The sequence below is a fragment of the Ictidomys tridecemlineatus genome, chromosome 10 (assembly GCF_052094955.1).
Source record: "Ictidomys tridecemlineatus isolate mIctTri1 chromosome 10, mIctTri1.hap1, whole genome shotgun sequence".
Taxonomy (NCBI): Eukaryota; Metazoa; Chordata; class Mammalia; order Rodentia; family Sciuridae; genus Ictidomys; species Ictidomys tridecemlineatus.
In genome coordinates, this window is record NC_135486.1 from 137931419 (window position 1) to 137959037 (window position 27619).

General features: G+C 50.9%; 1 protein-coding gene and 1 long non-coding RNA gene across 6 annotated transcripts; one reads left to right on the forward strand and one right to left on the reverse strand.

The window, feature by feature from the left end:
- Window positions 1-23782, forward strand: Flywch1 (FLYWCH-type zinc finger 1). Of its 5 annotated transcripts, none has more exons than XM_040277938.2 (10): window positions 1-232; window positions 5148-5266; window positions 10877-11307; window positions 11720-12190; window positions 14118-14576; window positions 14740-15003; window positions 18494-18757; window positions 19377-19649; window positions 20838-20910; window positions 23138-23782. In XM_040277938.2, exons 3-10 carry the CDS (start codon window positions 10983-10985, stop codon window positions 23175-23177), a joined length of 2169 nt encoding a protein of 722 aa, XP_040133872.2. In that variant the 5' UTR covers window positions 1-232; window positions 5148-5266; window positions 10877-10982; the 3' UTR covers window positions 23178-23782. The 5 variants fall into 5 exon arrangements, with proteins under 5 accessions (XP_040133872.2, XP_021590573.2, XP_005337830.2 ...); XM_021734898.3 differs by lacking the exon at window positions 5148-5266 and adding an exon at window positions 10076-10173; XM_005337773.5 differs by lacking the exon at window positions 5148-5266.
- On the reverse strand, window positions 20464-27167 carry LOC144367569 (uncharacterized). The gene is made up of 3 exons (XR_013427090.1): window positions 26735-27167; window positions 23106-26480; window positions 20464-21042 (listed from the first exon to the last, which is right to left on the reverse strand). It is a non-coding gene; the product is annotated as an uncharacterized LOC144367569 (long non-coding RNA).
- Between the last annotated feature and the right edge of the window lie 452 nt (window positions 27168-27619).

The following is a 27619-nucleotide window of genomic DNA, read 5'->3' on the forward strand; positions in this document are numbered from 1 at the left end:
GCATGATCGCTAGGAGCCCGTTTGGGCATTCGGAGAGGCCGGCTTCCCCGCGGGGTCGCGCGCGCGGGCACGGGGCTCGCTCCCGAAGGGGCAGGTTGGGCGGGGAGCGGGCGCTGGGGTCGTGTTGGCCGGAGGGGACTGGGCCTCCAGGTCGACGCCTGCGGCTGCCGCGGCCGAGACCGAGGGACCCGCCGCGGCTCCGTCGCCGGAGAGGGAGGGCCCGCTGCCGTCGGTGAGGACGGGCCCCAGCGGGCAGGGAGGGTCCCGGAGGGTCCCGCCCCACGGTTGGTTGCGCCCCACGGTTAGATGCGCCCCGGCCCGGCTCTCCTGGGTCCTGGGGCTGTTGTGCTGGGGAGGGGGGTGCCGGCTCTGCGTCTCGGGCTCCGGCCGCCTCCTTGTCCGACACCCGCGATTCGCCTCCTTTCTCCTGGTTCTCCTTTCCCCAACCCATCCGACCCCTGGACTAAGCCTGGCGCCCCCAAATCGGGAATCCCCACATTTGCTCGCCTTCCCCAGCGGTGTCCGCCCAGTGGCTTCCCATCCCGCACCCACCCCTGCCCGGTCCCTTCTTTGCGTCCAAGGGTCCCAGTGACCTTGCACTTTTTGCTGATTCTTACCCACCTCTATCGGGTTCTGACTCTATAGATTGCCCATTATGGCTTTCAAACTTTTTGACTCAACCTACACTTAGAAACATGTTTCCCTGTGCCTGTAGATATAGATTACTCAAGCACAAGTTTAAAGGAAGCCGCTTACCCCAGCTCACATGACGCAGATCTATTCTAGCTCCATTCTAATTCATTCCATTCCGCTCCATTCCAAAAGACTGTTGCTAACCCATTGATGAGGGATCTAGTGGGTCTGACAGCTCAAAAGCCTACTTGTTTCTTGCTATTTATTTATTTATTTGGTACTAGGGATTGAATCCAGGGCTGCTTAACCACCTAACCACATCCCCAGCCTTTATTTTTTTATGTTTCAAAGCAGGGTCTCCCTAAGTTGCTTAGGGCCTTGCTATATTGCTGAGGCTGATTTTGAACTTGCAATACTCCTGCCTGAGCCTCCCAAGCCACTAGGATTACAGGCGGGCCACCACCATGCCCAGCTTGAAACCCTGCTTTAAACCCTCTACTTCTTGCATTCAGAGGATACTGAATTTCCACAATCAGCTAATCAAGTATAAACTTCAATTCCAAAGAAAGGGATATTTTTACAATTTTTTTTTACCAGGGCCAATATCATTTCCAGTGCTTGATTAAGACTCTATGGTATGATACCATCAGGTTTATCTTATTCTTTTTCCAAAAGCCATAAATGAGATTTGTGGAAGGGAACAGTGTGTGAAATAGGTGCTACAGAGAAACCTGTGTACTGCCAAGCTCATGATGAGCTAAGCCATGCCAACAGAGATGATTTTTACTGGGAGATGCGTGACATAAGTTAAGGTTTGGGAAGAATAACCTGTCGGCCCTGGAGTGGCTGCAAGCTGAAGAAGATGAAGAACATTGCCTGGGTTTAGTGTGGGCTGAAGAGGAAGCAGTAAGGAAGAAAGTTCTCAGGTGACAGGAGAGAAAATGAAATGGAAGATGTGTGTGATAACACATCAGGCTATGTAAAAAAGATTCTGATCTAGGGTCATCAGGGAATATGTTACCCAAGATTCTGATCTAGGGTGATCAAGGAATATATTAGTCAACTTTCTGTCATTATAACAAAATGCCTGGGATAATTATAAAGAGAAAAAGTTAATTTTGGCTCACATTTTTATAGGCTCCAGGTCAAGATCTGGAAGATCCATTGCTTTGGGGCTCTGGTAGGGGTACTGGGTGGCAATGGCAGGGAGAACATGACAGAACAAATTGCTCAACTCAAGTCCAGGAAGAAGAGTGAGAAGAAGGGTGGGGTCCCACTATCTCTTTGAATGGTACCCCCCATCTCCTAAAGCTCCAACCACCTCCCAGTAGGGCTGCCCTGGGAGTAAGCCTTTTGTTGTTGTATGTGGTACTGAGGATGGAACCTCAGGATGGCTTCATACATTAGGCAAGCACCTTACCACTGAGCCCCAGCCCCAGGAGTATGCCTTTACCTCTTGGGCCTCTAGGTAATATTCAAGATCCCAAATTTAGCAAGGGATATGGAGCTGATATTATTAGTTCAATTTCCCTTCCTGTACTCTCTGCATTTCTAATTTGCTTTGGATCAGTGACTCTTAGGCATTTTTGCCCTCAGGGGGTATTTGGCAATGTTGGTTGTTATAACTTGTGGGGAATGATAATAGCATCTGTCTGGCAGGTAGAGGCCAGGGGTCTTGCTTAACATTCTATAATAAACAGGGCAGTTCTCCATAACAAGCAAGTGTCTGGTTCAGAAGACCCCATCATGCTGGCGGCAGGAACCCTGATTTTAGTAGCAGATCTTAGTCTTTGGGGTCCACCACCTTCAGTATCTCCCAGGAATAAGTGCACCCAGAGTGTGTGCTAATCACAGAGGGCCCATGCACTAGGCAGAGCACACCTCCAACCCTAATGGCTCTTTGGTGGGGAAGCACAGTGATCATCCAGGTGATGTTTTACCTGCAGGGCCTTTCCTCCTCCCTCTTCCACTGCCTAGGACCTACTGAGCCTAGACCACGAATTTCTGTCCTTGATGCTGTACTCTTTATAGAAGAATTTCACTTAGAGTATTTCATTTGCTGCTTTTCCTACTTCACAGGTGAAGTAGCCAGAGAAGCAGCCAAAGAAGTCATGGGACTTGAGGTCTCCTCCCTCATAAGCTGGTGCCCCAGACCCAGGTGTAGGTGGATAGTGATGTAGTTTTCTCTCATGGTTGAAAGTAACTGCTATCAGCTTCCAGGAGAGGCTCCTGGCTTTCAGGAACTTAGCAGTTAGAGTTTGGACTCAGGGTATCTGAGAGACACCTGACTATTCCTAATATTATGTGGCTCTGGGGCCCACACTGAGCCTCTTGAGACCACCAGCAGGAGGGCAGTGTCAAAGAAACAGTGTGAGTATGGCACTTGAGTTGTTGCTCTATACCCTCAATTTGGGAGGAGGGGATAAGAGAGTGACAAACCATAAACATTGAGATGCTTGAATATCCTATTTCCATCTGTCTGACCTGAAAAGTCTTTGTAGAATGAAAATTTAATATCACAAAATATATACATTAGGGCCAGGCACAGTGACACATGCCTGTAATCCCAGTGGCTTGGGAGGCTGAGGCAGGAGGATTGCAAATTCAAAGCTAGCCTAAGCAATTTAGCAAGACCATATCTTAAAACATAAAAATAAAGGGCTAGGGCTATGGCTCAGTGGTTAAGGGCCCCCAGGTGTTTAATCCCTAGTACCAAACAACAAACAAACAAAAAATCCCAAAATATAGGACCCAAAACAGTGATCAAAGTAAAAAAAATGTATATTTAAATCAACCTGTAATGAATATATATGTATAATAAAAATTTTATAAAAAAATACTTTTATTACAGTAATGCAAATTGATATTTCCTATGCAATTTTAAAAATTGCTTTCTAGAACCTAATGACTTTAGGCCCAGTGACCAGAACATTTGAAAACAGTGCCTTAGACAAGGGGAAGAGAAAAAAAAAGAAATAAAAACTCTTACACAGATGTTTGTGGTGGTGCATGCCTATAACCCCAACAATTCCAGAGGATGAAGCAGGAAGATCACAAGTACAAGGCCAGCCTCAGCAACTTAGTAAGACCCTGTCTCAAAATAAGAAACAAAAAGGGCTAGGGATGCAGCTCAGTGGTAAAGTGCACCTGGCATCAGTTCCCAGTACAATACCAAAAAACAAAGAAAGAAAACTCAGATATTTATTAAAAATCTTGATTTTTTTTTCAAATCTCGATTCTTGAATCCTTTAGATCCTCAACCAGAATTTTGATGTGGAATACAGGAATCTGTGTTTGTTTTGGCAGTGCTGGGATTGAACCCAGGGCCTAGTACATGCTAACCACTGAGCTATACCCCCATCCTAGAATCTATGTTTGATCAAGTGCCCAGAGAATTTTCATATAAACTCTAATTAAATATACTCAAATAATTGAAATAAAAGTTTCATGAAAATATGTGCAGGGCAGCTTTTCCCTTCTACCTCATTTTTTTTTTTGGTTCTGGGAATTGAACTCAGGGGCACTCAACCACTGAGCCACATCTCCAGCCCTATTTTGTATTTTATTTAGAAACAGGGTCTCACCGAGTTGCTTTAGCGTCTTGCCATTGCTGAGGTTGACTTTGAACTCTAAATCCTCCTGCCTCAGCCTCCCCAGCCACTGGGTTTATAGGCATTTGCCACTGTGCCTGCTTCTACCTCATTTTTTAAATGCTGGTCTTGAGGGGGTTTCTGAGCCTTGGCACTGTCCTTAGTTCACAGCAGACACTCCCTGTGGTGAGTGGTGTGGTTGCCACAGCTGCCCTGTTCTGCAACCTCAGCCTCCATGGACTAGACACTAGTCACACTGACCCCACCCCCACCCTAATATAACAACCAAAAATGTCTCCAGACATTGTCAAGTGTCACCTGGAAGGCAAGATCACCCTAGCTGGGCAGTGGGAGCCTTGGCCTATTGACACCAATGGATCAGAATTCAAGAGGTAGGAACAAAGACAGGCAGGGGAGGTTTGAATGGTGGCCACCCTTATCATCCTGGCTCTTTACCATGGGGACTGAGCTTGGGCCCTAACTTCCTCCTCAGTGATAACACAGAGCCCCAGAATCTAAGTGATAGGTCATCTGGGAGATGAGTAAAGAGATGCATGCTAGTTGCACCTGGCACATGGTTGGTCTTTGGTAACAGAAATCCTGAAAATCCTAAGTCTCAACCTTTTGGATTCTTGGAGGCAGTCTTGCTATGGTCCAGCTGGGAAGACACATACTTCTGTGAGATTTCAACTGGGATTTAGTGCTGTTCCTCAGAGGTACAGCTTCTGATAAGCCAAACAAAAAATGGCAAGATAACCCTGAGATTAGCAGTGGCTAGCAGCTGCCACCATAGCCAAGCTGGGTGGGTCAAGGAAAGCAGGCTGGTGACCCCACAAAGATGGAGTTGTGCTGGCCAGAGGCTGGACCCTACAATAGAGACGCTGTCCAAGGTGGTAGCTATGGTAACCCTGGCACTTCTTTCAGTCTCCTACAGTGTCCCCCTTGGCCAGATTCATCTTGAGCTCCTGTGGTGCAAAGCTGTAATGAATGATAAAGCAACTGGTTTGCAGGGACACTGATACAGCTGACCACTTACTTCCAAGGCATGACCCAGCTCTCTAGAGCCGTTTTCTTCATGCCTGGCTTTATTTTAAGCACCCACTGCTCAGGCCAGAGGAAGGCACATTGGCTCTGGACCTCATCAGCTGTCCTAGACACTTAATTGCCTGAGGCCAACACTTCCCCAGTGGCAGAGCAGGGAAGAAGGTGGCATTTGGAAGGGAGGTTGTCGGGTTTCAGCAGCGGAGGATGGGCCCATGTCATAGCATCTCACTCTTGATATAGATTCAAGTCAAGGACCAATGAGGTGAATCTGGGCAGGTCACTTTTGTGCCCACTGTGGGCAGGAGGACATGTGCACTCTGTTCTCTCATCACTTTACAGAAGGTCCCTAGGTTACTCCTTCTCTCTCTCAACTTGTTGCTTCCATAAATTTGAAACTTGGATTTTCAGAAGACTTTTATTTTGTATTAATTTTACATTTAAAAAAATTGTAAAAAATAGGGCTGGAGTTTAGCTGAGGGTTACAGTGTACGTAAGTTCCTGGGTTAGATCTCCAGCGCTGCAAAAACTAAAATAAAGAATTACAAAAATATACCCTTCACCCAGCTTCCCTGAATGCCAGCATTTTTCTCCCCAGCATTTTTAACAGTGGACAAGCGAAACACAGAAATTAGTCTTGGAATACCGCCGCCGTTAAGCCAAGCGGCTGACCGTATTCAGCTTTCAGCAGTGCTTCCGGTGCGTGGCTTCTGTGCCGGGATGCAGTCGGGATGCAGTCGGATTCCGCGTGCCGCGGTGGACGCTCCTCTCTCTAGTCTTCCCTGATGGGGTCTTTCAAGTGTCCTGGCCAGTGGTTTGGTAGAACAGCCTCCAGAGGGGGCTGGTGTGATTCTTTCGAGGGTGCATTTGGGGCGGGCATTTGAGTTCGCAGTGTGATAGGTCCCCAAGCTGGCGAGGATGACCGTGGCCACTGGAGGGCGTCTGCTGGGCTTCTCCTTGCAGCTTCCTTTGGGAAGAAATCCAGCCTCTTCGGAGGTTGCACGGTAATGGGATCCACGTTTTTTTCTAAGTTAGAGTTAGAGAAGAAACTAGGAGGTACAGCTTAGAGAAAATATAAAATCACCATTCTTAACACTTTCAACGTTTTGATTTATTATGCCCTATTTATTTAATTGTTTGAAAGGTATCGACTTATAAAAGAAAAATAGTCAATAAATAACAAATGTGACCAAAATGGAGAAGAAATAGAAGGGAAGACAAGTGAGTTAAGAGATAGAGGCAGTGTCAGTGTCTTCGTAACAGTCTGTTTTTTTGTTTCTGTAGTACCAGGGTTTGAACTTGGGGTACTTAACCACTGGGCCTCACTAAATTGATGAGGCTGGCCTTGAACTCACTATCCTCCTGCCTCAGCCTCCTGAGGCACTGGGATTACAGGCCTGCAGCACTGTGCCTGGCCTTTCCTGAATTTCTTAACCCACTGCCTCAAGTTTTTAATTCTATGTAAGATGATGAGGCATAATGGGTTCATTGGATCTTGCTTTCTAATTAACATTTTTCATAGACTTTTGGGGAGTCTTTTTAAAGCCCATCCCCGTCCCAGGAAAAATTTCCAGATTCTTTATTTGAAAACATTTCATTTTATCAAGAAAGCAGTGGAAACATATTGTGGGAAACATCGCCATCGTGCGGCCATTTAGAATATTGCTGCTGGTGTGTTTTTGTAGCTGTTAAGGGCCCATATAATGCTGTGGTCCTTTACAAGGGCTCCATCTGGTCTGCAGGTGAGGTGTTCTGCTCTAAAGAGGAAAAAAAGTAGTAAACCACGTGTTTGAACACTGTGTGCTACAGATAACAAAGTGGGCCCTAAAGGCACTAATATGAGAATGGAAATTGTTGTGCATTTAGCAGAATTATGGGTGATCTACCAGCATTATGTTCTTAACATTTGTAAATGGGTTCCATATAATTTTTAGGATATGATATTAATACTTAAAAAAAATCACAACAGCCTGGTGTGACTGTAATCCCAGCAAGTAGGGAGGTTGAGGTAGAAGGATGGCAAGTTTAAGGCCAGTCTTGGGAACTTAGCAAGGCTGTCTCAAAGTAAAAAATGGCTGGGGATGTAGCTCAGTGGTAAAGCACCCTTAGGTTTAATTCCCCCTCACCCCAAAAAAGAAAAAAATCATCACAACATATAACATATAATTCATGCCACCTGTCTACTGGGATGAGGAAACCAAGCCCAGGTAGGAGAACTCTAGTAGAGCAGTCTAAGGAGTAGAAAACCTTTTTCATCCAAGTGACCCCCAAAATGTGAGTCATACTTACAAGGATTGGTTTTTAACAGCTTTACTAAGCTACAGTTAATATACCATATAATTCAATGTTTTTAGTGTAATCACATCATTGTGCAAACCTCACCATTTTAGAACATTTTCATTACCCTAAATGGAAATCCCATACCCTTAGCCATCACTCCCCACTCTCTTGTTTCCTCTCAGCCCAGGCAACTTGTTTGCTTTCAGTCTCCATAGACTGTCCTGTTCTAGACATCATACATGTATATGTAAGTATATACATACATATACATATGTATGTGCGTGTGTGTGTGTGTGTGTGTGTTTGGGGGTTGAGGGTGGGCACTGAAGTCATAGCTTTGTGCATTGTAGGCAAGCACTGTACCCCTGAGCTACATCTCCAGTCCCTAAGCATTTCATATTAATGGATTCCTACAATACTTGGTCTTTGGTGACTGACTTCTTTCACTAAGCATGTATTAGAATTTCATTTCTTTTTATTTGCTAAATAACATTGCACTGTATGGATGGGCCACCTTCTGTGGTTCATCCTCTCATGTGGGGGAATCTTTCCCTGAAGGTCAGGCATGTGTGTTTCAGAGGGAGTCCTATGCTTCAGTGGTAAAGTACCCCTGCATTCAATCCCCAGTACCACAAAAAAAAAAAAAAAGTTATTTTATTTTCTATGCCAGGTGCTTCGCAACTATTAGGATGATTCCATCTCAACCTCCTAGGTGCAGTCACTTGCCAAGTGTATCAATTATTGTGTAACAAATGACCCCAATCTTACTGATCAAAATAACAATAGTTTATCATTGATCAGGGTTCTTTGGGTGCATATGGCTGGAGGGGCAGTGGCCTGGCAGGAATGAGATAATCCCCTCCATGTCTGGCAGTGGCTGGGTGCCCTGCACATGGCCTTCCACACAGCTTCCTCCTGTGGCTATGGCCCATGTAGAGGAGGGCTTGGGCACTCTCACTCTGGGGAAATCACTGAGGACAGTCTAGATTCAAGGATGGATACAAAACCCACTGCAAAGAGCCCTGAATACTTCAAAAGGAGGATCTGGGGTCATTTAACAGTCTACCACTCCAAGTTCTTTAACAGGGAGAGTGGGACCAGTCCACCAAATCCAAACTCTGGTATGTTACGGGGCCCAGCCCTTCCCCAAGGGGGAGGTCAACACATGCTGGGACTCTTGCTGCCTTGGCGCTTTTCCGTATCTTTTGAGGTACCTGGATCTTGGATGCCTTTTAAATAGAATTTTAGTTGAAGGGATTGCGTGGTCCGCTCTCAGACTCCAGGTGCAGGCCTATGGGAACGTGGCGGTGGTTTCTTTTGTCGCACCCACTTTGACTCAGGAGGCCCAGCTTGCCCAGAGGCTGCAGAGGGGTCCTCCTCTCGGTCCACGTGCTGGGTGGGGAGCAGCCACATGGCTACAGTGAGTGGGTGGCCTGAGCAGTCGGAAAGGCCTTCTGTGGGTGGGCTCGGGAGCCAGTGGCTCGAGGCCCCAGTCAGGGAGGACTCAGGTCTCAGTCGCCACAGCCGTCCCTTCAGTCCCTTCACTCCCGGACTATGGGCCAGGGGAGCCGAGGGACGGGTTGCCTGCAGAGGGACGTCAGCACGGGGGCGGGCGTCATGTGAGCGGGGCTTCAGGCCGTGCCACTTTCTGTCTTAGAGGCCACCTTGGGTCTCTGCCACAGACAGCCCCCAGGTCCCTGGTGTACCCCGTTGCCCCATAGGTTGGGATGGGCAGGGCTGGAAAGGACGCACAGGAAGAGCAGGGGTTGGCTTGTCCAGGGGCTGGATTGAGGCTGGGGGGATGATGCAGAGGACAGGCTGGGGTGCGTCGGGCTCCCCATCAATTATCTGTTACTTGGAAGATTTCCTTCGAGCCCTGTCCCTTGGGTTGGGGGTCTTTTTTTTTTTTTTTTTTTTTTTTTTTTTTTTTTTTTTTTAAGAATGAGTGAGAGAGAGGGGGACAGAGAGAGAGAGAGAGAGAGAGAGAGAGAGAGAGAGAGAATTTTAACATTTATTTATTTTTTCTTAGTTCTCGGCAGACACAACATCTTTGTTGGTATGTGGTGCTGAGGATCGAACCCGGGCCGCACGCATGCTAGGCGAGCGCGCTACCGCTTGAGCCACATCCCCAGCCCAGGGTTGGGGGTCTTCACTGCTGCCCAGTGCAGCGCCCGCTGATGCGGAAGGCTGTTGGGACTCAGCGCCTTCACACTTGGTTCTTGGAACTGACCAGGACTTTGGCTGGGGGCTCCTGACCAGGGAGCGTGGGGGCAGAAGTGAGAGGTCAGTGGGAAATGGAATCCCAGAAGTTTGGAGGTGAGGTTCCTCAGTAAAGAAGCTAAAAATGACAGGGGTGCTGCAGTTTTATTTAGTGGCTCTTACTGAGCAGTGGGAACCACCCCATTAATGCACACTACCCAGCTGCCCCAGTAAGACAGACAGACAACCCAGGCTGATAACCCACCCATGGTGGGTCTCCAGACCAGCTGGGCCCTGCACTGGCTCCTGGTTATCCATCTGTTTTTCTCCAGGCTGGAAGTCAGAGAGCCCCCCAGTGGCTTGGAAGGATTCTCCAACACCTGCCCTGCTCCAACTGCTGAGGCAGTGTCAGCAACAGTACAGGCACAAGGTCACTGCTCTGGAGGGACACTGGCATCTCTGGAGGACTGGAATGGCCTGGGACCTCCACATTAGACTAGGGGCTGGCTCTGTGACTCCAGAAAGTCCCACATCCCAGGGCTTCAGTGCTTAGGTCTGCAAAGTGCCACTGCTGTCCAGGCCTTTGTTCCTTGACAGGTGCAGAGTCAGGGCGACGTAGATGGGGTCAAAGAAAGCCAGGAAGGTCCCTGGGCATCTAAGCAGAAATAGTTGGGTCTACCTTCCTGCCTCTTCGGCCTCAGGAATGTCAGGTTTTTGTGCCTCGGTGTCCTCATCTGAATACTGGGTCAGTAAGAATGGTTGACTCATAATACTGGGCTAGCAGCTTAAATGGAATAGCAGTGATGACACTGCATCTGGGCTGGGATGACGAGGCTCCGTAGATAGAAACTTAATTACTAGTATGTGAGTCATCTGAGGGCCCTGGAGAGAGGCATCACCATGTACAGTGTGTGGATGGGGAAGGTGCAGCTTGGATGTGCCCAAGGCTCCCAGGAGCAGTGTCTGCAGAGCAGAAGCACAGGCCCAAGGCCCTTATTTCCATCAGTCTGCCCAGCCTCTCAGCCCTATCACCAGGGCAGCCCCATCTGCCCCAGCTGCATCCCAGGTCCATTTTCTAGAGCCCCGAGGCCAAAGGCTTCCTCTACTGACTGGGCTTTTGCCTCCTTCCTTAGGACAGAGCCCCTGGACTCCCCTGGTCAGGGAAGAGAAAGAGGAGACACCTATCTGCCGGGGTGGGAGTACTGAGTGTGGCCTGAGGGCCAGGCCATTGGTCTCGGGATGCCCCTGCCTGAGCCCAGTGATCAGGAGGATGAGAGCGTGAAGGCTGGCCAGGAGCCTTCCCCCGATGTGGGCACAGATGTCGTCCCAGCAGCCCCCGGGAAACCCCAGGAATTCTCCAATCTGGTCCTGCTGATGGCCTCTGACCAGGATGGGGATGGGGTGGACAAGCCCACAGAAGTGCACTGCATTGTGTCCTTGGAGATGTCTGGCCCTGAAACCCTAGCTAGCACCCTCCAGATCCTTCCAGCCGAGGAGGAACAGGCCCTGGTAGTCCAGCCCAGCCTGAGGGCTCCTGAGCAGAAACGCAGCAAGCTGGATACAGGTGAGGGTTCGTTTGTGAGCCTGCATGCTGAAATGTGTGCCTGTGAACCCACCCTTCCATCATGCAGACCTTGAATGTCCTGTCCCTGCTCTTGGCAGAGCCTCCCAATCCATCCCAGGCTGAGGTGCAGACAACGGGATGTCACCCATGTGCAGTATAGTGCCTCCTAGGCACCCCATCCTCCTTCCCTCATGGGAATTGCAGTGATGAGCAGAATTCCTTCAATTTATCAAAAACACCCCGCTCTACCACGATAAAACCAGCCTGGAAAGTCTGGGCTTTGGGGCTGACAGTGGGGTTCTGAGAATGTACCCTCTGCACACAGTGATCCTGCTCCACTCCAGAGCCCCCTCCCCTCAGTGGCTCTCATCTAAGCCCCTGGAGAGCTAATCCAGCCCTCCCCTTCCCCCAGCAGCTCCACAGCCCCTGGAGTTCCTGAGGACCCCATTTGGGGGCCGCCTCCTGGTGTATGAGTCGTTCCTGTACAAGCAGGAGAAAGCTGTGGGGGACAAAGTGTACTGGAAGTGCCGCCAGCATGCAGGTCTGGGCTGCCGAGGCCGGGCTGTCACCCGGGGCCTGCGGGCCACAGTGATGCGAGACCATTGTCACCCACCTGACAAGGAAGCACTGGAGGCTCGGCGCCAGAGGGAGAAGCTGCCCAGCCCGGCCCTGCCAGAGGGCTTGGGGGACCCTCAGGTACCCCAGGGCCCTGTAGGCCAAGTGGAGGAGCCACTTGAGCGGGTGGGCCCGTGGCTGAACCCCGAGGAGCTGGTGCCCCCACCTGGGCAGATACAGAACAAGCCAGCCCAAGAGGAGTACGTGGGGTACCGAGCCCTGTCACTGCTGAGCTTGCCACCCAAGAAGCGCCCAACGTTGGGGATGGGTGAGTACATATCACCTGCCCCTCTCACACCAAACATCAGTGTCCCATGTGTTTTTTGTTTGTTTTTTATAAATGTGCTTTTTTTTTTAGAGAGAGAATTTTTTAATATTTATTTTTTTATTTTTCGGTGGACACAACATCTTTATTTTATTTTTATGTGGTGCTGAGGATCGAACCCAGCGCCCTGCACATGCCAGGCAAGCACACTACCACTTGAGCCACATCCCCAGCCCTAAATGTGCTCTTTTATTGTTGTTGTTGTTGTTCTTGTTAATGGTCCTTTATTTTTCATATGTGGTGCTGAGGATCGAACCCGTGCCTCACACATGCTAGGCAAGCACTCCACCACTGAGCCACAACCCCAGCACCCATGTGTTTTTAAAAGTATACTTACTCAAGAGGGGTTAGGGCTATGGCTCAGCGGTAGAGCACTCGCCTGGCACGTGCCAGGCCCTGGGTTCAATCATCAGCACCACATAAAAATAAATAAATAAATAAAATAAGGTATTGTGTTCATCTACAACTAAAAATATGTATTTTTTTAAAGTATACTCAAGAGAAAAAAGATGTGCTCAAGGTCAAAGTGACTAAAAAAATATAAGCATGACCCTATGATTAAGCCCATGGGACAGCATCTTTGCTCCTGGACCAGCTGTGATGTAGGGGTCCCAGCTTCTTCCAGAATTATCTGATGGGGGAGGGTCTCGTAAGTCAGAATTTTAACTGGTTCCAGTGATTCTGGCCTTGTAGTTTGAGCAAATGCCAGCCCCACCTGGTGATGGCCCTATAGCCTCAGAAAATAAGCTTAAATTCTAGCATTTCTGAGATTTATCCTAAGGCAGGTGTGATAACCTGGATGTTATGGAGATGTGGGCTCCATGCATGGGAAGTGCTCAGCACCAGCCCAGCAGGTGGGGCCCTGGCAAGAGATAGATGTGAATTTTCATGGTTTTGTTACCACTAACTAGGAAGTGGGCCTAGATTCCAGAAGGCTGAGGCCTCCTGACCCAGAAGGGATGGAAGGAGTGGAGGTGATGCTATATTGTGTACCTGGGACAGGACAGGGCAAGGGGCTTCTTTTCCACTGTGTGTCTTTCAGTATCATTTAAGTTTTATAGCACATGTGCATGTACTGTTCAAAATGTAGATAGATTAAAAAAAAATTCTTAGGGCTGGGGATGTGCCTCAAGGGGTAGCGCGCTCGCCTGGCATGCGTGCGACCCGGGTTCGATCCTCAGCACCACATACCAACAAAGATGTTGTGTCCGCCGAGAACTGAAAAATAAATATTAAAAAAAAATTCTCTCTCTCTCTCTCTTTCTCCTCTCTTACTCTCTCTTTAAAAAAAAAAAAAATTCTTAGCCAGGTGTAGTGGTGCATGCCTGTAATCCCAGTGGCTTGGGAGGTGGAGGCAGGAGGATCTCAGGTTTGAAACCAGCCTCTAAATTTAGTGAGGCTATAAGCAACTTAGTGAGACCCTTATCTCAAAAAAAAAAAAAAAAAAGGTTGGGGGTGTTGCTCAGAGATTAAGTGCTTGAGTTCAATCCCTGGTTAAAAAAAAAAAAAAAAATTAAACAAGCCCTAAACAATAACCTGTGTCTGGGAACATAGGCTGCTGAGTCACAGCCCAGCTCATCCCCTGCCAGAGTGATTTTGAGTTGGTGTTTTATACCCAGGAGCTTGGGACACCTCATTGCCCCGGGAGAGGAACTCCAATTCCTCCCTGGGTGGCTGCAGGGAGGGTCAGTGGGAACATACCCAGGCTCTGCACATGCCCAGCTCTGGGGAAGCCGTAGCACAAACCAGCCATACAGGAGAAAAACACCTTTCAGTCGCCAGTTGTGCTGCTAGCCATCTTTCCTGGGACCCCTGGCTCCTTCCCTTCTTGCTGTCTCTGTCTCATGACTGCCCTGGGTCTCTCCCGCAGGCCATTTCCGGCCCCTCGAGTTCCTGAGGACATGCTATGGGGGCAGCTTCCTGGTGCACCAGTCATTCCTGTACAAGCGGGAGAAGGCTGTGGGGGACAAGGTATACTGGACCTGCCGGGACCACACCCTACATGGCTGCCGCAGTCGTGCTATCACCCAGGGCCAACGGGTGACAGTGATGCGGGGCCACTGTCACCAACCCGACATGGAGGGCTTACAGGCTCGGAGGCAGCAGGAGAAAGCCATGGAGAAACTTCAGGCCAGGCCAGATGGCCTTGAGGGCTGTGCGGACAAGCAGCTCCCAGGTGTGGACAGCCTGCTCTACCACAGGGGGCCGGGCACCCTGACTCTCACCAGGCCCCGGCCCAGAAAGAAAGCTAAAGTCAAAGATCCGGAGCTGCCTGCCCAACCCCAAGCCCTGCAGGGATCCCTTGATGAGGACCAGGATGCGGACCCTGGTGAGTCTTTGTCCTTGAGGATGTTGGCTCCCAGCTGGCCACACCTTGAGCCTTGCTTCCTGAATTCCAGGGAGACATGCAGCCTGCCCAGCCTGCCCCTGCATCTTCAGTCCTCTTACCTGCTCCCTGCCTCCTCCCTGACTGCCCCTCTGGTTTTCCTCAGGAGGTCCTGAGTTCCTGAGGACCCCTCTCGGGGGCAGCTTCCTGGTGTATGAGTCCTTCCTCTACAGGCGGGAGAAGGCCGCTGGCGAGAAGGTGTACTGGACATGCCGGGACCAGGCGCGCATGGGCTGCCGCAGCCGGGCCATCACCCAGGGCTCTCGGGTGACCGTGATGCGAGGCCACTGCCACCCACCCGACCTGGTGGGACTGGAGACCCTGAGGCAGCGGGAGAATCGCCCCAGCCCCACCCAGCGGGGGAGCACAGGTGCCTGGAAGACTTCGCAGGCTTCCCTCCTGGCCTCGCATGTTGCTCCCTCCTCCTTCATTAGGTGAAGATGCTGGAGGAGCCACATCCGCCACCTCTGGCGCTCCCCTGGCCCCCGCCCCTCAGCCCACCTGCATCCCACTCTCTTGAGTGTGAGCTCACCTCCTGCTCCACCCAGCCCGCCCCTCAGGCTTACAGTGCAAGCAGATAAACATACTTCCTGTGACAAGCCCCTCTTACAATCTGGGGCCCAAAGTTGGTATCAGACCTCCCCAGCTTGTCACAGATCTGTTGTATTTGTCCCTATCTGATCACCACAACCATGAGTGGTGTTTTATTTGGTTTGAAGTTTTGTTGGTGCTGGGGATGGAACCCAGGGCCTCCCGCATGCTAAGCAAGGGCCCTGCCATGAAGCAGCACCCCAGCCTATGCCTCACTCTCCTGTTCTTGGGGTCACCCCATGTGAGTCTATGCCTGTCCTCATCCATCCTGCCTGCCGGGGAGAGTGAGTTCAGCCCCATCTTCTCATCTTCCCGGCTCGCCTTTGATGGTCGGTCAGGTACTTCCTCGCTCCTGCCTCTTCCTATTCTATAGTTTTCAGCCCTAAAGCTCTCCCAAACCTGAGAGCCCTGGTTGAATTCTCTCCGACTCCCACTTTATTCTATTTCCATTCACTTTTGGTTCGGGGAGAGGAGACTGTGAGGCACATCCGCGCCCATCACCACCCCACAAACACCACTCCACGGGGATCCTGTTGTTTCTTAGGGCATCTGAGGCCTGATCTTGAGCTTTCTACCACTATGAATTGGATTTCCAGTTTCCTTGTCACTGTTGACTTCTGGCCAGAGAAAGCGAGCGAGTGGCCTCTCCAGGCCCGTTTTGCTCATTTCTTTCCACTTTGCCATGGAGGCCTGTCCCAGCCGAGCCGGGGTGTCCTACTGCCCTTCCCTACGCAGCGCTCTGCCTTCTCTGTGGTCCAGTAGCTGCTTTGCCTGGTCCTCTGAGGACCTGCTGCAGCCTCCTTCCTCCTCCCTGCACCAACCCCCTGTACCAACCTCATCAATAGCTCTGTGTCCTTTGGTGATGGCCTCTGGGCCCTGCTGCTGCCTGGCCTGGGGGCTGGGACCTGGCTGGCCACCACCCCAGAGTGTCTTCTACAGCCCCCTGCCCCTGGGCCTGTCTCTTTTTCTTCATTTCGCTCTTGTTTTGAGGCTGGGGAAGTCCCTCCTCTGGTCACTCCTGGGTCTACCTGGCAGGGACTACTTGAGACCCTGCCTATCTGGAGCTTCTGGCAAGCTCCCCTCGTCGTGCAACCGTGTGTGGGCACCAGGCTGTGAAGGATCCCTCTGTGGCGGCTGAACCTGTTGTGGACCAGCATAGCAGTTCCCCAGTGCCTGCCCCTGTGCGATGGCTCTGCTCAAGGACTTGGGGCTCTCTGCCCTTCCCTGCTGTGCCTGGCTGTGAGGGGTCACTGGGGGCCTTTCAGGCCTCAGCCTGTGCCCTTCAATGGAGAGCATCTTCCTGTGTTCCTCATCTGGTTTCTTTCTGTGCCTTCCATTACTGGGATGTCAAGCCTCCTGGGATGACTGATATTTTTGTGAAATTGTCCAAGATTTTCTCAGTTTTGTTTTTTAATGCTGTATTTAAGTTTCTTCTCTTATTTCCTGCCCCCCCCACTCCTGCAGTACTGGGGATTTAACCCAGAAGAGCTCTACCACTGAACCACATCCCTAGCCCTTTTTATTTTTAGAGACAGGGTCTCACTAATGTTGCTTTGGCTGGCCTTGAATTTGCAATCCTCCTGCCTCAGCATCCCGAGTACCTGGGGTTACAGATGTGCTCACTGCACGTAGCCAGTTTCTGCTCTGTAGTTGAACATGCCCTTCATGTTCCACAGTCTCAGCAGAGTGATGGCCTCCATTTCTTTCCTGTATTGGCTGCAGCCTGGTTTCCTCAAGTCTCCTTTCTCCAATTGTCTGCCATAGTCTTTCCAGAAGCAGCTCCTCTTGGACGTCCAGTTACCCCCCAGGGTCTGCTCACGATGAAGGCAGACTCTGGCTGGCTCTGCATGCAAGTGCTGACCAGTCCAAACGTCTGCCACGGGACCGCAGGCCATGCCTCAGTGGGTCTTTGAGCAGGATAGACAGGACAGACCTGCCCAGGGCACACAAGCCTGGCTGCCAGTGTTCTGGTCTTGGGCAGGAAAGGGGATAGAAGTGTGAGCTTTCCAGTGCAGACTTCGACTTCCTCCCTACACATGGCTCAGCATCTCTCCCCAAGACTTCTTCCTGACGTGCTGCTGCATCTTGTTTCCATGCTCTTCCCCCAGCCTGCTGTGTGGGGCCCATGGTGGACCCCATCTTTGTGGACCTCACGTCTCCAGTTCCCCTCCCTGGGCTCTGCCGAGGGTTCCTCTGGCTTCCTGGTCGCTTCCCTGCCAGGCCTGGTTGAGTTCTCAGTCTGCCATGTCCTTAACTACCCTCCTGCCCCCCGGTCCTAATCTCTCATTCTGTCGGCTCCTCTGGCCTACTCTCCCCTCCTCCTCCCCAAGTCTTTGGCCTTCTGTTCTGTGCCTTTTTTATTCCCTGACATTTTAATGCAGTGAGGAAGGCAGTGAACCCATGGCCCATGGTCACATATGTATCTTATTTGCCTCAGCCAGGTGTCCCCACTCCTTCCTGGCTGGCTGCCTGTTCCTGATCCAGGGCCTTGTGCTACACTCTGCACCTGCAGCTGTTCCTCCTGGGCCTCTCCCCTTAGCATCCCAGCTACTCTACTCCCTGTGCTCTCCAGGTGGTTCCACAGCCAGATGCCCCGCCCTGGCCCTCACCTTGTTCTCCTGGCTTCTCCTGCTATCTGAGGACTTGAGTGCCTCCAGCCCCCTCTGTGTGGACCCTGTGCCTGGACTGGGGGAGGGTGTCCTCTGTGAAATGGGAAGGGCTGTCCTGCAGGTGATTCAGGCTGCTCCCACCCTCCTCCCCACGCCCTTGCTCAAATCTCCACTCAGCCTGGTTCCCAGGGGAGTGACCTTTCCGCAGCCCTGTCCCTCTAGGTCACAAATCCCTGTTTAGCTCCTGAGCTTCTTTGTTCCCCAAAGCCATTACTTTTTCCTCTGAGCAGTACAACACACGCCCACCTGCTAGCCCCGTGGGAGCCCTCATAGATGAGCACATATAACAAAGCTGTAGCTACCTTCCGGTGGGTACTGTGGGGTGGACGCTCCACCTGCAGGGTCCTTGTGGGTCAGTCTCCTTCCTCAGGAAAGGGAGGCCCTAGCAGCTAAAGGCCCAGCTGTTTTGGAGGGATGGTGGGTTCTGTGACCTGGGCTTCAGGGCCACCTAACAGTGAGTAGGTGATGCAGATAGGTGGGGGGTCCTCATTCAGGGGCCATGCTGTTCTTGGCTCTGAAAACAGGGGCACACCCCACTTCTTCCCTGCTGGGGCCTGGGCTCCAGGCTCCCACTCTCTAACTGCCTCCCCATCTCCGCAGGAGGTCCTGAGTTCCTGAAGACGCCTCTTGGGGGCACCTTCCTGGTGTACGACTCTTTCCTGTACAGACGTGAGAAGGCCGCTGGCGAGAAGGTGTACTGGACATGCCGAGACCAGGCGCGCATGGGCTGCCGCAGCCGGGCCATCACCCAGGGCCAGCGGGTGATGGTGATGCGCAGGCACTGCCACCCACCCGACCTGGCGGGTCTGGAGTCCCTGCGACAGCGGGAGCACTTCCCCAACCTGACCCACTGGGAAGGCCCAGGTGCGGGCAGAGGGGAGCAGGATGGGCAAGCCTGGGCCCCGGTCTCCCTGCCTGGATGCTTTGTCCACTCTAGGTCTCTTGTCTTTCAAATCTGTCTTCCTGCCTTCTCCTGTTCTCCCTGTGCTGCCCCAGCTTTAGTTCCCACCTGGTTTTCTCTGGCCACCCCACCTCCAATATCACAAGACCTTTAGTTCAGCTTCTTAAATGTCTGAGAGTTTGCTGGCTGAGGGGCAGGTGGACAGGGAACTGGGAGACCCCTGGTACCTGGACCGGATCAGCCATAGGTCCCCCAGAATGACCCAGCTTCTGCCCTGGGAACCTGCCAGCAAGGGCATAGTTCTAGTGGTCAGGAGAGCTCTCCAGCAGAGCTCAGGGTTTGGGCAGCTTCAGGGTTAGCAACAGAGCCCTTGGAAAGGAAGCCAGTCTGCATTTGTGGGTGTCAGGGCTAGTAGGTCTGAGGTTTAGTCCCTGTGGCCCTAAAAGTCAGGCAGAAGGGTGAGGGAGACGGGACCACAGTGGTTCCTTCTGGGGGGATTGTGTTTCCATTCTGACACGGAGGCACATCCCCTGCCAGCAGGTCTGGGCTCCAGGGCCCCATGCCGCTCTCTTTCCCCTCCAGAGCCCCTGGAGCCCCTGGAGTTCCTGAGGACTTCCCTGGGGGGCAGGTTCCTGGTGTACGAGTCGTTCCTGTACAGGAAGGAGAAGGCCGCTGGTGAGAAGGTGTACTGGATGTGCCGGGACCAGGCCCGGCTGGGCTGCCGCAGCCGGGCCATCACCCAGGGCCATCGGGTGATGGTGATGCGCAGCCACTGCCACCAACCTGACCTGGTGGGCCTGGAGGCCCTGCGGCAGCGGGAGCGGCTCCCCAACCCAGCCCAGCAGGAGGACCCAGGTACACACAGGCAGGTGGGTGGGAGTCAGGGAAGGCAGAACAGCTGTGGATGTCACGGTCTCTGCCAGCCCAGGAGACAGGTGTCCCTCTGGAGCTTCATGTCTGGCCCTACTGCCTTTCCAGACCCTTCATGTCTCCTCCCCGTCGCCTGAAACCACCCCACACCCGTCCTCCCTGCAAACACAGCCTATCCCAACTACCAGCTTTCTTCTTTCTTTAGTTCTAAGACAGATTTTGTTTTTTTACAGGTCATTGTCTTTTTGAAAATCTGATAAAAAAAATATAGCCTACTCTAGAAGGCTGTGCTGATGTGTGTGGAGTGTACACAGGCACACACACACAGAGTTTGTCTACAATTAATCATATTGAATTGAAAATGGGTTCCCCGCACTTAAACAAATGTAAAACCAGACCAGACGTTATTTATTTGGTCCTGGGGATTGAACTGAGAGGCACTTTACCACTGATATTTTTTATTTTAAGACAGAGTCTCGCTAAGTTGCTGAGACTGACCTTAAACTTGGTATCCTCCTGCCTCAGTCTCCCACGTCACTGAGATTACAATTGTGCCCCTGCGCACCTGGTGAAAACCAGCCTTTAGAAGGCATCCTGTGGGGCTGGGGCTGGGGCTCAGTGGCAGAGCACCTGCCTGGCATGTATGAGGCACTGGGTTCGATTCTCAGCACCACATACAAATAAAGGTATTGTGCCATCTACAACTAAAAAAAATGTCAAAAAAAAAGTCATCATTTTTCTCACATTAATCCATGTGAACAGTAAGGACCAGCTGGTATAAGGTAGAAATGAATCCAAGTTGTAGAAAACAACCAAAAGATACTTCATTTATGCTTAAAGATATAAATTTCCATGAGAAACCCCAGGTTTGTCTTAAACAAGAAGTGGAAGTCTTCAGAGGCTTTGGCACGTGACTTGGCTTCTAGTGAGCTCCCATTGATGACGGGGGCTGGAGGCCAACTCTCATGGTCTCAAGTAGCCATTTTACCTTACACCAGAGGTTTTGGGTATTAGAAAACCAAAATTCCCAATGCATCCCCCAGTCAGAGTCACTCTGCCTGCTTTTCTTTAGCCCCAGGGCCTTGAGTTCATCATTATCAAGGTGGGTCATTTGTTCAGTGAACTTCTACAAGAAAAGAATTCTTAATTCATCTTTTCAATTTTCTTTCTCAGAAAAGATAAAACTTCTGCCTGAAGTTCAACAGTGCTTCGAGACTTGTTCTTCTGAAAGCCAGCAGATTTGTGGGTAACTGCTTTGGTTGTATGATGTCATGTTGCAAATCTCCCCAAAACCTGGAGGTCCTCACAGCTTCTGGTGGGTCCTCACAGGTTGTGGGTGTAGTTGGGCTGGTAGTTCTGACTCAGGGTGGGGAGGCACCTGAGGTTGAAGAAAGGATGTCACTGGGATGCACCAAAAGCAGTTCTTAGAGGACAATTTATAGCTACAAAGTTATATTTTATTTATTTTATTTTTTTATGGTGCCTTTTAAAAAAAATTTTTATAAAGTTATATTTTAAAAAGAGGAAAGATCTCAACAACCTAAACCTCCATGTTGATATACTTAAAAAAAAAAAGCCAAGAAGATGAAATTTTAAAAAAAATTCTTTTTAGTTACAGTTGGACACAATATCTTTATTTATTTGTTTATTTTTATGTGGTGCTGAGGATCGAGCCCAGTACCTCTCATGTGCAAGACAAGTGCTTCATCCCTGAGCCATAATCCCAGCCCGAGAAGATGAAATCTAAAACAAGCAAAGGGGAGAAAATAAAGATAAGAAAAAAAGTAATGACATAAGGAATAGAAAAATAATAGGGCTGGGGTTGTGGCTCAGTGGTACTGCACTTGCCTAGCAAGTATGAGGCACTGGGTTCGATTCTCAGCACCACATATAAACAAAATAAATAAATAAAGGTCCATCAATAACTAATAAAAATTTTTTAAAAAGAAAAATAATAATAGAGGAACATAATAAAACCAAAAATTGACTGTTTGAAAGGATCAACAACATTCACAAATCTTGTTGGATGTGGTGGTCATGCCTGTGACCTCAGCTACTTGGGAGGCTGAGGCAGAACTGCAAGTTCAAGGCCAGCCTAGGCAACTTAGTAAAAGCCTATCTCAAAATAAAAAATAAGAAGGGCTGGGGATGTAGCTTGGTGGTAGAGTGTTTACCTAGCATGTGCAATGCCCTGGGTTCAGTCCCCAGTACTGAGAGGAGGAGAAGGAGGAGGAGGAGGAGGAGGAGGAGGAATTTTCATAATCTCTTTCCAATAGAGGAGAAAACACTTCCTAACTCATTCTATAAGACCAGTATTGGGGCTGGGGATGTGGCTCAAGCGGTAGCGTGCTCGCCTGGCATGCGTGCCGCCCAGGTTTGATCCTCAGCACCACATACAAACAAAAGATGTTGTGTCTGCCGAAATCTAAAAAGTAAATGTCTTTCTCTTTAAAAAAAATAAATAAAAGACCAGTATTACCCTGATGCCAAAAGTAAGCAAAGATATCACAAGAAACTATAAACCAGTATATCTTAGAAATATAGAAGCAGGGCTGGGGATGTGGCTCAAGTGGTAGCGTGCTCGCCTGGCATGCGTGCGGCCCGGGTTTGATCCTCAGCACCACATATAGACAAAGATGTTGTGTCCGCCAAATACTAAAAAAAAAATAAATATTAAAATTCTCTCTCTCTCTCTCTCCCTCTTTCTCACTCTCTCTCACTCTTTCTTTAAAAAAAAAAAAAGATATATAGAAGCAAATCTTCAATAAAATACCAGCAAACAGAATCCTCAAAATAAAAAAGGATTATACATTATGATCAAGGGAGATTTATCTCAGGAATATAAACTTGGCTTAACATAAAAAAGCCAATTAATATAACACAGAAGGTGCAGAACATTCTTAAAGCTGTAGGTCCCAGACTCCTGCCTTTGGAACAGCTGCTCCAGAGGCAGATGCCTAGCTGGTAACCAGTTCCCTGTGCTAAGGCTGGCCTTGAACTTGCAATCCCCTTGCCTCAGCCTCCCAAGTAACTAGGATCATACTCATATACCACCACGCCCAGCTGTACCTGGGATCTTTACTGAACACCTACTTCTGAGAGGGTGAGATTTTAGTGACAGCAGTCAGTCAACCAGGCAGAAAGTCCCTGTGTGAGCAATCCAATAAAAAACCTGGGACTGGGGCTGGGGATAAGTTCAGTGATAGAGCACTTGCCTTATGTGAGTGAGGCCCTGATTCCGTCCCCCCAAAAGAACACTGCACCTCAAAAAGAAAAAAAAATTGAACTCTGGGCTGGGATATTTCTTGATAGAACAACTCGTGTGTGCAATGCCCTGACCTGTGTGTGGGTGGGTGTATAAAAACGAGCTAATGGTTCTCTCTAGGAAGAAAGGATTCCAAGACTCCTTAGCTTTCTTGTCTATTTACACCCTGTTCCAACCTTTGTAATGATGTGGGTTTCTTCATTATCAGGAACACTGAAGATTTAAAGCCGGACAGCGAGTCCCAGTGAGGTGGATCTCCACGGAGACAGAGCAGGAGCCCTGTCAGAGGCTGCTGGCACCCAGATGCTCCCTGTCCATGCAGGCATTTCCCATCCACTCAGATTTGCTTGACAAAAACTTGTCTCCCTCTTCTGAAGCATGGAAGGCCTTCACACTTCCTCAGAGGCATCCTGGGAAGGGGCACTTGTGTCAGCAGACAAGTGCCCAGAGGTGGGGCAGAGCAGGGCAGTGGATGCGCCTGGCCCCGGGTTCCTCAGCTCTGGAGAAGCACCTCCAGAGGCCACGCCTGCCCTGCTGCTGCTCATCTTCAGAGCCTGTGACTGTGCCAAGGACTTTCCAGCAGGGTGTGGCCCCCATTTGAGTTCAAGAGAAAGGTGAAGTGGCCTTGAGCCAGAGCAGTGCAGGAAGTCCCATTCCCTCCAGCTGAGCCACCCACCCTCCAAAGACCCATGCAAGCCACACCAGGTCTTTCTGGAAGGCCTTCCTGGTCTTTGGCCATCCGCTTCCCACTGGGTCGTGGCCCTCTATAACCACTGCAGAGCAGGCCCCGCCAGGGCTCGTTGGCCTTCCTTCCTGTGCTCTTTTCCAGCTTGAATTAAACCCATGCTCATGACTCCTGTGGCAGGTGTCGTTCCTGGCAGTGGGGGCCAGCCCAGATGTGGCAGGAAGCTGGAGCAGGCCAATGTATCCGGGCCACAGCAGTGCTGCCCTGGATTGCCCACGTTCACCTGAAGTTAGGTGATGAGAGTTAGGTGGTGGCAAGGTGTGTTCCCTCTTCCTGTTGGGGAGCTGAATAGCTGCCAGCCTTGCAGGACTGAGTGTCCTAGGAGGGCACACTGACACCCACAGGGGAGTGAGAGCCCCCTGCCTGCTAGAGACCCTGCACAGCAGGTCCCTGCCCCCACCCCATAATAGGCTCCCCTAGCTGGCAAGCTGGCCAGAGAGGTGCTACCCACTGTTAGACAGTGACAGCTTGGTGCCCCCACTGGCCTTCTGCCCATCTGCTTCCCTCAATAAACCCTATTTTATGCTTCACTGTCCTCTTGTGACAACAGCTGGCCACCACAAAGCCACACACTCTGAGAGTCTAGGACTGCATGCTTGGGAAGTGATGGGTTTGGTAGGGAAGTTCCCCATGGGAAGACTCCCTGCCTGTGCCGTGGTGGCTAACTGGCCTGGATGTGTCCTGGACCAAGAGCAGATGGGGGGCCTGGAGTGGGAATCTCAGGAGGGGGCTGCTGAGGAGTCTCTTTCCAGCCCGCAGGGGACAGAGCAGCACTTATGGCCTTCCAGGCCCTGATAGAGTAAGCTACTGAAAGAGGCTTGATTCTCTGCCCCGGCCCCTCAGCCTGAGCGCCCCCCCACTCCTCTGCATAAACAAGGGCAAGATTGGAGTGGGAGTGGCACCCCACCCTGACTCCCTTCTGGTCAGGTGGCTACCCCTTTGTCACTCCAGCCCATTACCTAACCTCAACTGCCAGCGCCTCTGGGTCACCACTTTCCAGGTCTGCTACCAGTCAAGAAGGCTGTCCAGTGACACTGCAGCCACCTCCCAGAATGTCACCATTGTCTGCCAGTCAGCCGTGAACACCCAGCCCAGTGACTACATCTCCGGCACTCAAGGCTAAGTGAATTGCTAGCAGCTGGAGTTGGGCTCTGAGGAAATGGACAGAGCAGCTGGAGCCAGCTCCTCTGCATCCTGTACTCTGTGCACCCTGCGGGAGGCGCCACCACCACAGGAAGGCACGGACAGCTCTATTGCTGCTGCGCCAGCTGCATCTCCAGTCAGTTCCACCAAAGAAGGTTAGCGCCACATAGGCCTGCAGTGCCCCGCGAGAAGCACCAAGGGTCACAGCAGCTATGGCTTCCTGCAGAGCCTTGCCATCTGTCAGCTCTGCAGCCTCCACAGTGGAGTCTAGTTGCATGTCACATGCAGCCCTGTCATCTTGGCTGGGCTTTGGACACCCATAAGTCAGCATGAGGCTTGAGCAAAGTTAGAGAAGGAACACTGGCTTCTCCCCATTTCTAAACATCCACTTTGCTGGCGAGGGCTGGTTTGACCTTAAAGGCCAGGTAGACAGCCCAGGTGGCACAGATTGAGTACTCCCAGAAGGACATGGACTTGCATGTGGCTGTGGCCCAGGGCAGCTTCATGGGCCACCCACCTCTGCCCAGAGGTCACTCATCTACAAGGGCTGTCACCCCTGATCTCCAGAACCACCCCCCTTTTAAAATACCTTTATTCAATTTTTTATGTGGTGCTGAGGATCAAACCCAGTGCCTCGCACATGCTAGGCTAGAGCTCTACCCTGGAGCTACGACCCCAGCCCAGAACCTTCCCTCTCTTAAGTTCACTTCCTCCATGGTTCCAGAGCCACAGAGATGTCCCTTGCTACAGAGCAAAGAACACCGCAAATACTTCTCCTGGTTGTGGATCATGCAGCCTAGCCAGGCCTTAACAGACAGCAGCAGTTATCTGGCCACCTCCATACCCTGCCCTAGCTCTGTTGAGGGCTCCCTCAGCACCATGGGGCACCAGTGTCTCTGTGCCCCATGGCATGATATGCCTCATGGATCAAAAATAAAAAGTGGGCCGGGGTTGTGGCTCAGTGGTATGGCGCTTACCTAGCATACGTGAGGCACTGGGTTTGATCCCTGGAACCACGTAAAAATTAAAAATAAAGTTATTATGTCCATCTACATCTAATAAATTTTTAAAAATTTAAAAAATAAAAGTAAAAAGTTAGCTGGGTTCAATGACACATGCCTCTAATCTCAGCTACTCAGGAGGCTGAGGCGGGAGGGTCATTTGAAACCAGGAGCTGGTGGCCAGTGTGGGCAACATAGTGAGGTGGAACTCAGCTGTTGTCAGCACGTCCACTCCCCGAGGTCACTGTCAATCTGCAGTCCCAGTCTGGCTGTCTTTTGCAAACTGCCTCTGGGCCTTGCCCCAGGATCTCCTGGGGGCAGCAGCAGCATGGGCAGCAAGAGGACTGTGTTTCTGGTCTCTTGATGGCATAAATACATCAGTGGGAACCTGGAGCGGTCCTCAACACTGCCCTGCCTGTCTCTACATCCCATCCATTGTCAGTGCCTGCCACCTTCCTTGCTCTTTTTCAATAACTTTATTGAGATATAATTCACATATCATGCTATTCACCCAAAGTGTGCAATTTCATGGCACCTATCACCTCTACCTACTTCCGGAACGTTGTCATCACTCTGGGAAGCAGCTCCATGGGCTGGGGGTATAGCTCAGTGGCAAAGCAATCATCTCACATAGTGTAAGGCCTGGGTTTCCATCCTCAGTGCTGGAAAAAAGAAAAGAGGAAAAGCAGGGCGTGGTGGCACACGCCTGTCACCCCAGCAGCTCGGGAGGCTGAGGTAGTAGGACTGCGAGTTCAGAGCCAGCCTCAGTAACAGCAAGGTACTAAGCAACTCAGTGAGACCCTGTCTCCAAATAAAATACAAAATAGGGCTGGGGATGTGGCTCAGTGGACCAATGCCCCTGAGTTCAATCCTCAGTACCCCCCCCCAAAAAAAAGAGAGAGAAGCAGCAGCCCACCCATTAGTCCTCCTCTTTCTCCTTGGTGTGTTCTTTGGCTGAAGAAGGCTCCTCTGTCCTGTGCAGGGCTACAGGGATTGAAGAACCCAGCAGGCCCCTGTATTAATCATGTCCATCTCTCAGCCTCCAACTCTCCCCGGGGGCCCCAGCCCTGCTACACACACCCTTGCCTCCAGCATCCCTCTCTATAAACTATCCCCACAGCAGGGATAGGGGCTTTCTAAATGCAAATCCCATCACACTACACCTGCCCCAGGGCTCCTCCCTGGTTCCCAATCAGATGTGACTACCTGGGCCCAAAGCCAGATTTACCCAAGGGGATATCTAGAGACTGCCAAGGCCCCAGTGCCACAGATGCTGCCATGGACCTGAAGCCACTGAGGTCCAATCAGACTGCCTTCCTCTCCCCCTGCTGGGCCTAACCCTTCCTTCAGTGCCACCTTGGCCTCCCCAGCCAATGGAAGACATCCAGCTCCCCAAGGAGGAGACAGACTCCTATCCGCATTCTGAAGTCCCATGTTAAGGGCTCCAATAGGCCCAGCTCCACCACCTACCAGCAGGGTGCAGTCTTGAGGGACAGTGCACCTAGCTGGCTGCTGATGAGCAGGACCTTTGGGCCCCTTGGGCTGAGCAGGCTCTTCTTGAGGCACTGCCCCTGCCACCTCTGTCCTACTCAGCACACTCTGCTGCTGCAGAACAAATTACCACAAATTTAGCCGCTTGAAATGCCCTTTTAGCCAGGTTTGGTGGTACATGCCTATAATCCCAGCAGCTTGGGAGGCTGAGGCAGGAGGATCGTAAGTTTGAGAACAGCCTCAGCAACTTAGTAAGGCCCTAAGCAACTAAATGAGACTGTCTCAGAATAAAAAATAAAAAGGGCTGGGG

What these genes read in the sequence shown, in the direction of transcription:
- Flywch1 (XM_040277938.2), top strand. Translation starts at nt 10,983, where the DNA reads ATGCCCCTGCCTGAGCCCAGTGATCAGGAGGATGAGAGCGTGAAGGCT. An exon ending in ACGCAGCAAGCTGGATACAG is followed by an intron (nt 11,308 to 11,719) that starts GTGAGGGTTCGT and finishes CCCTTCCCCCAG; the next exon opens with CAGCTCCACAGCCCCTGGAG. An exon ending in GACCCACTGGGAAGGCCCAG is followed by an intron (nt 18,758 to 19,376) that starts GTGCGGGCAGAG and finishes TTTCCCCTCCAG; the next exon opens with AGCCCCTGGAGCCCCTGGAG.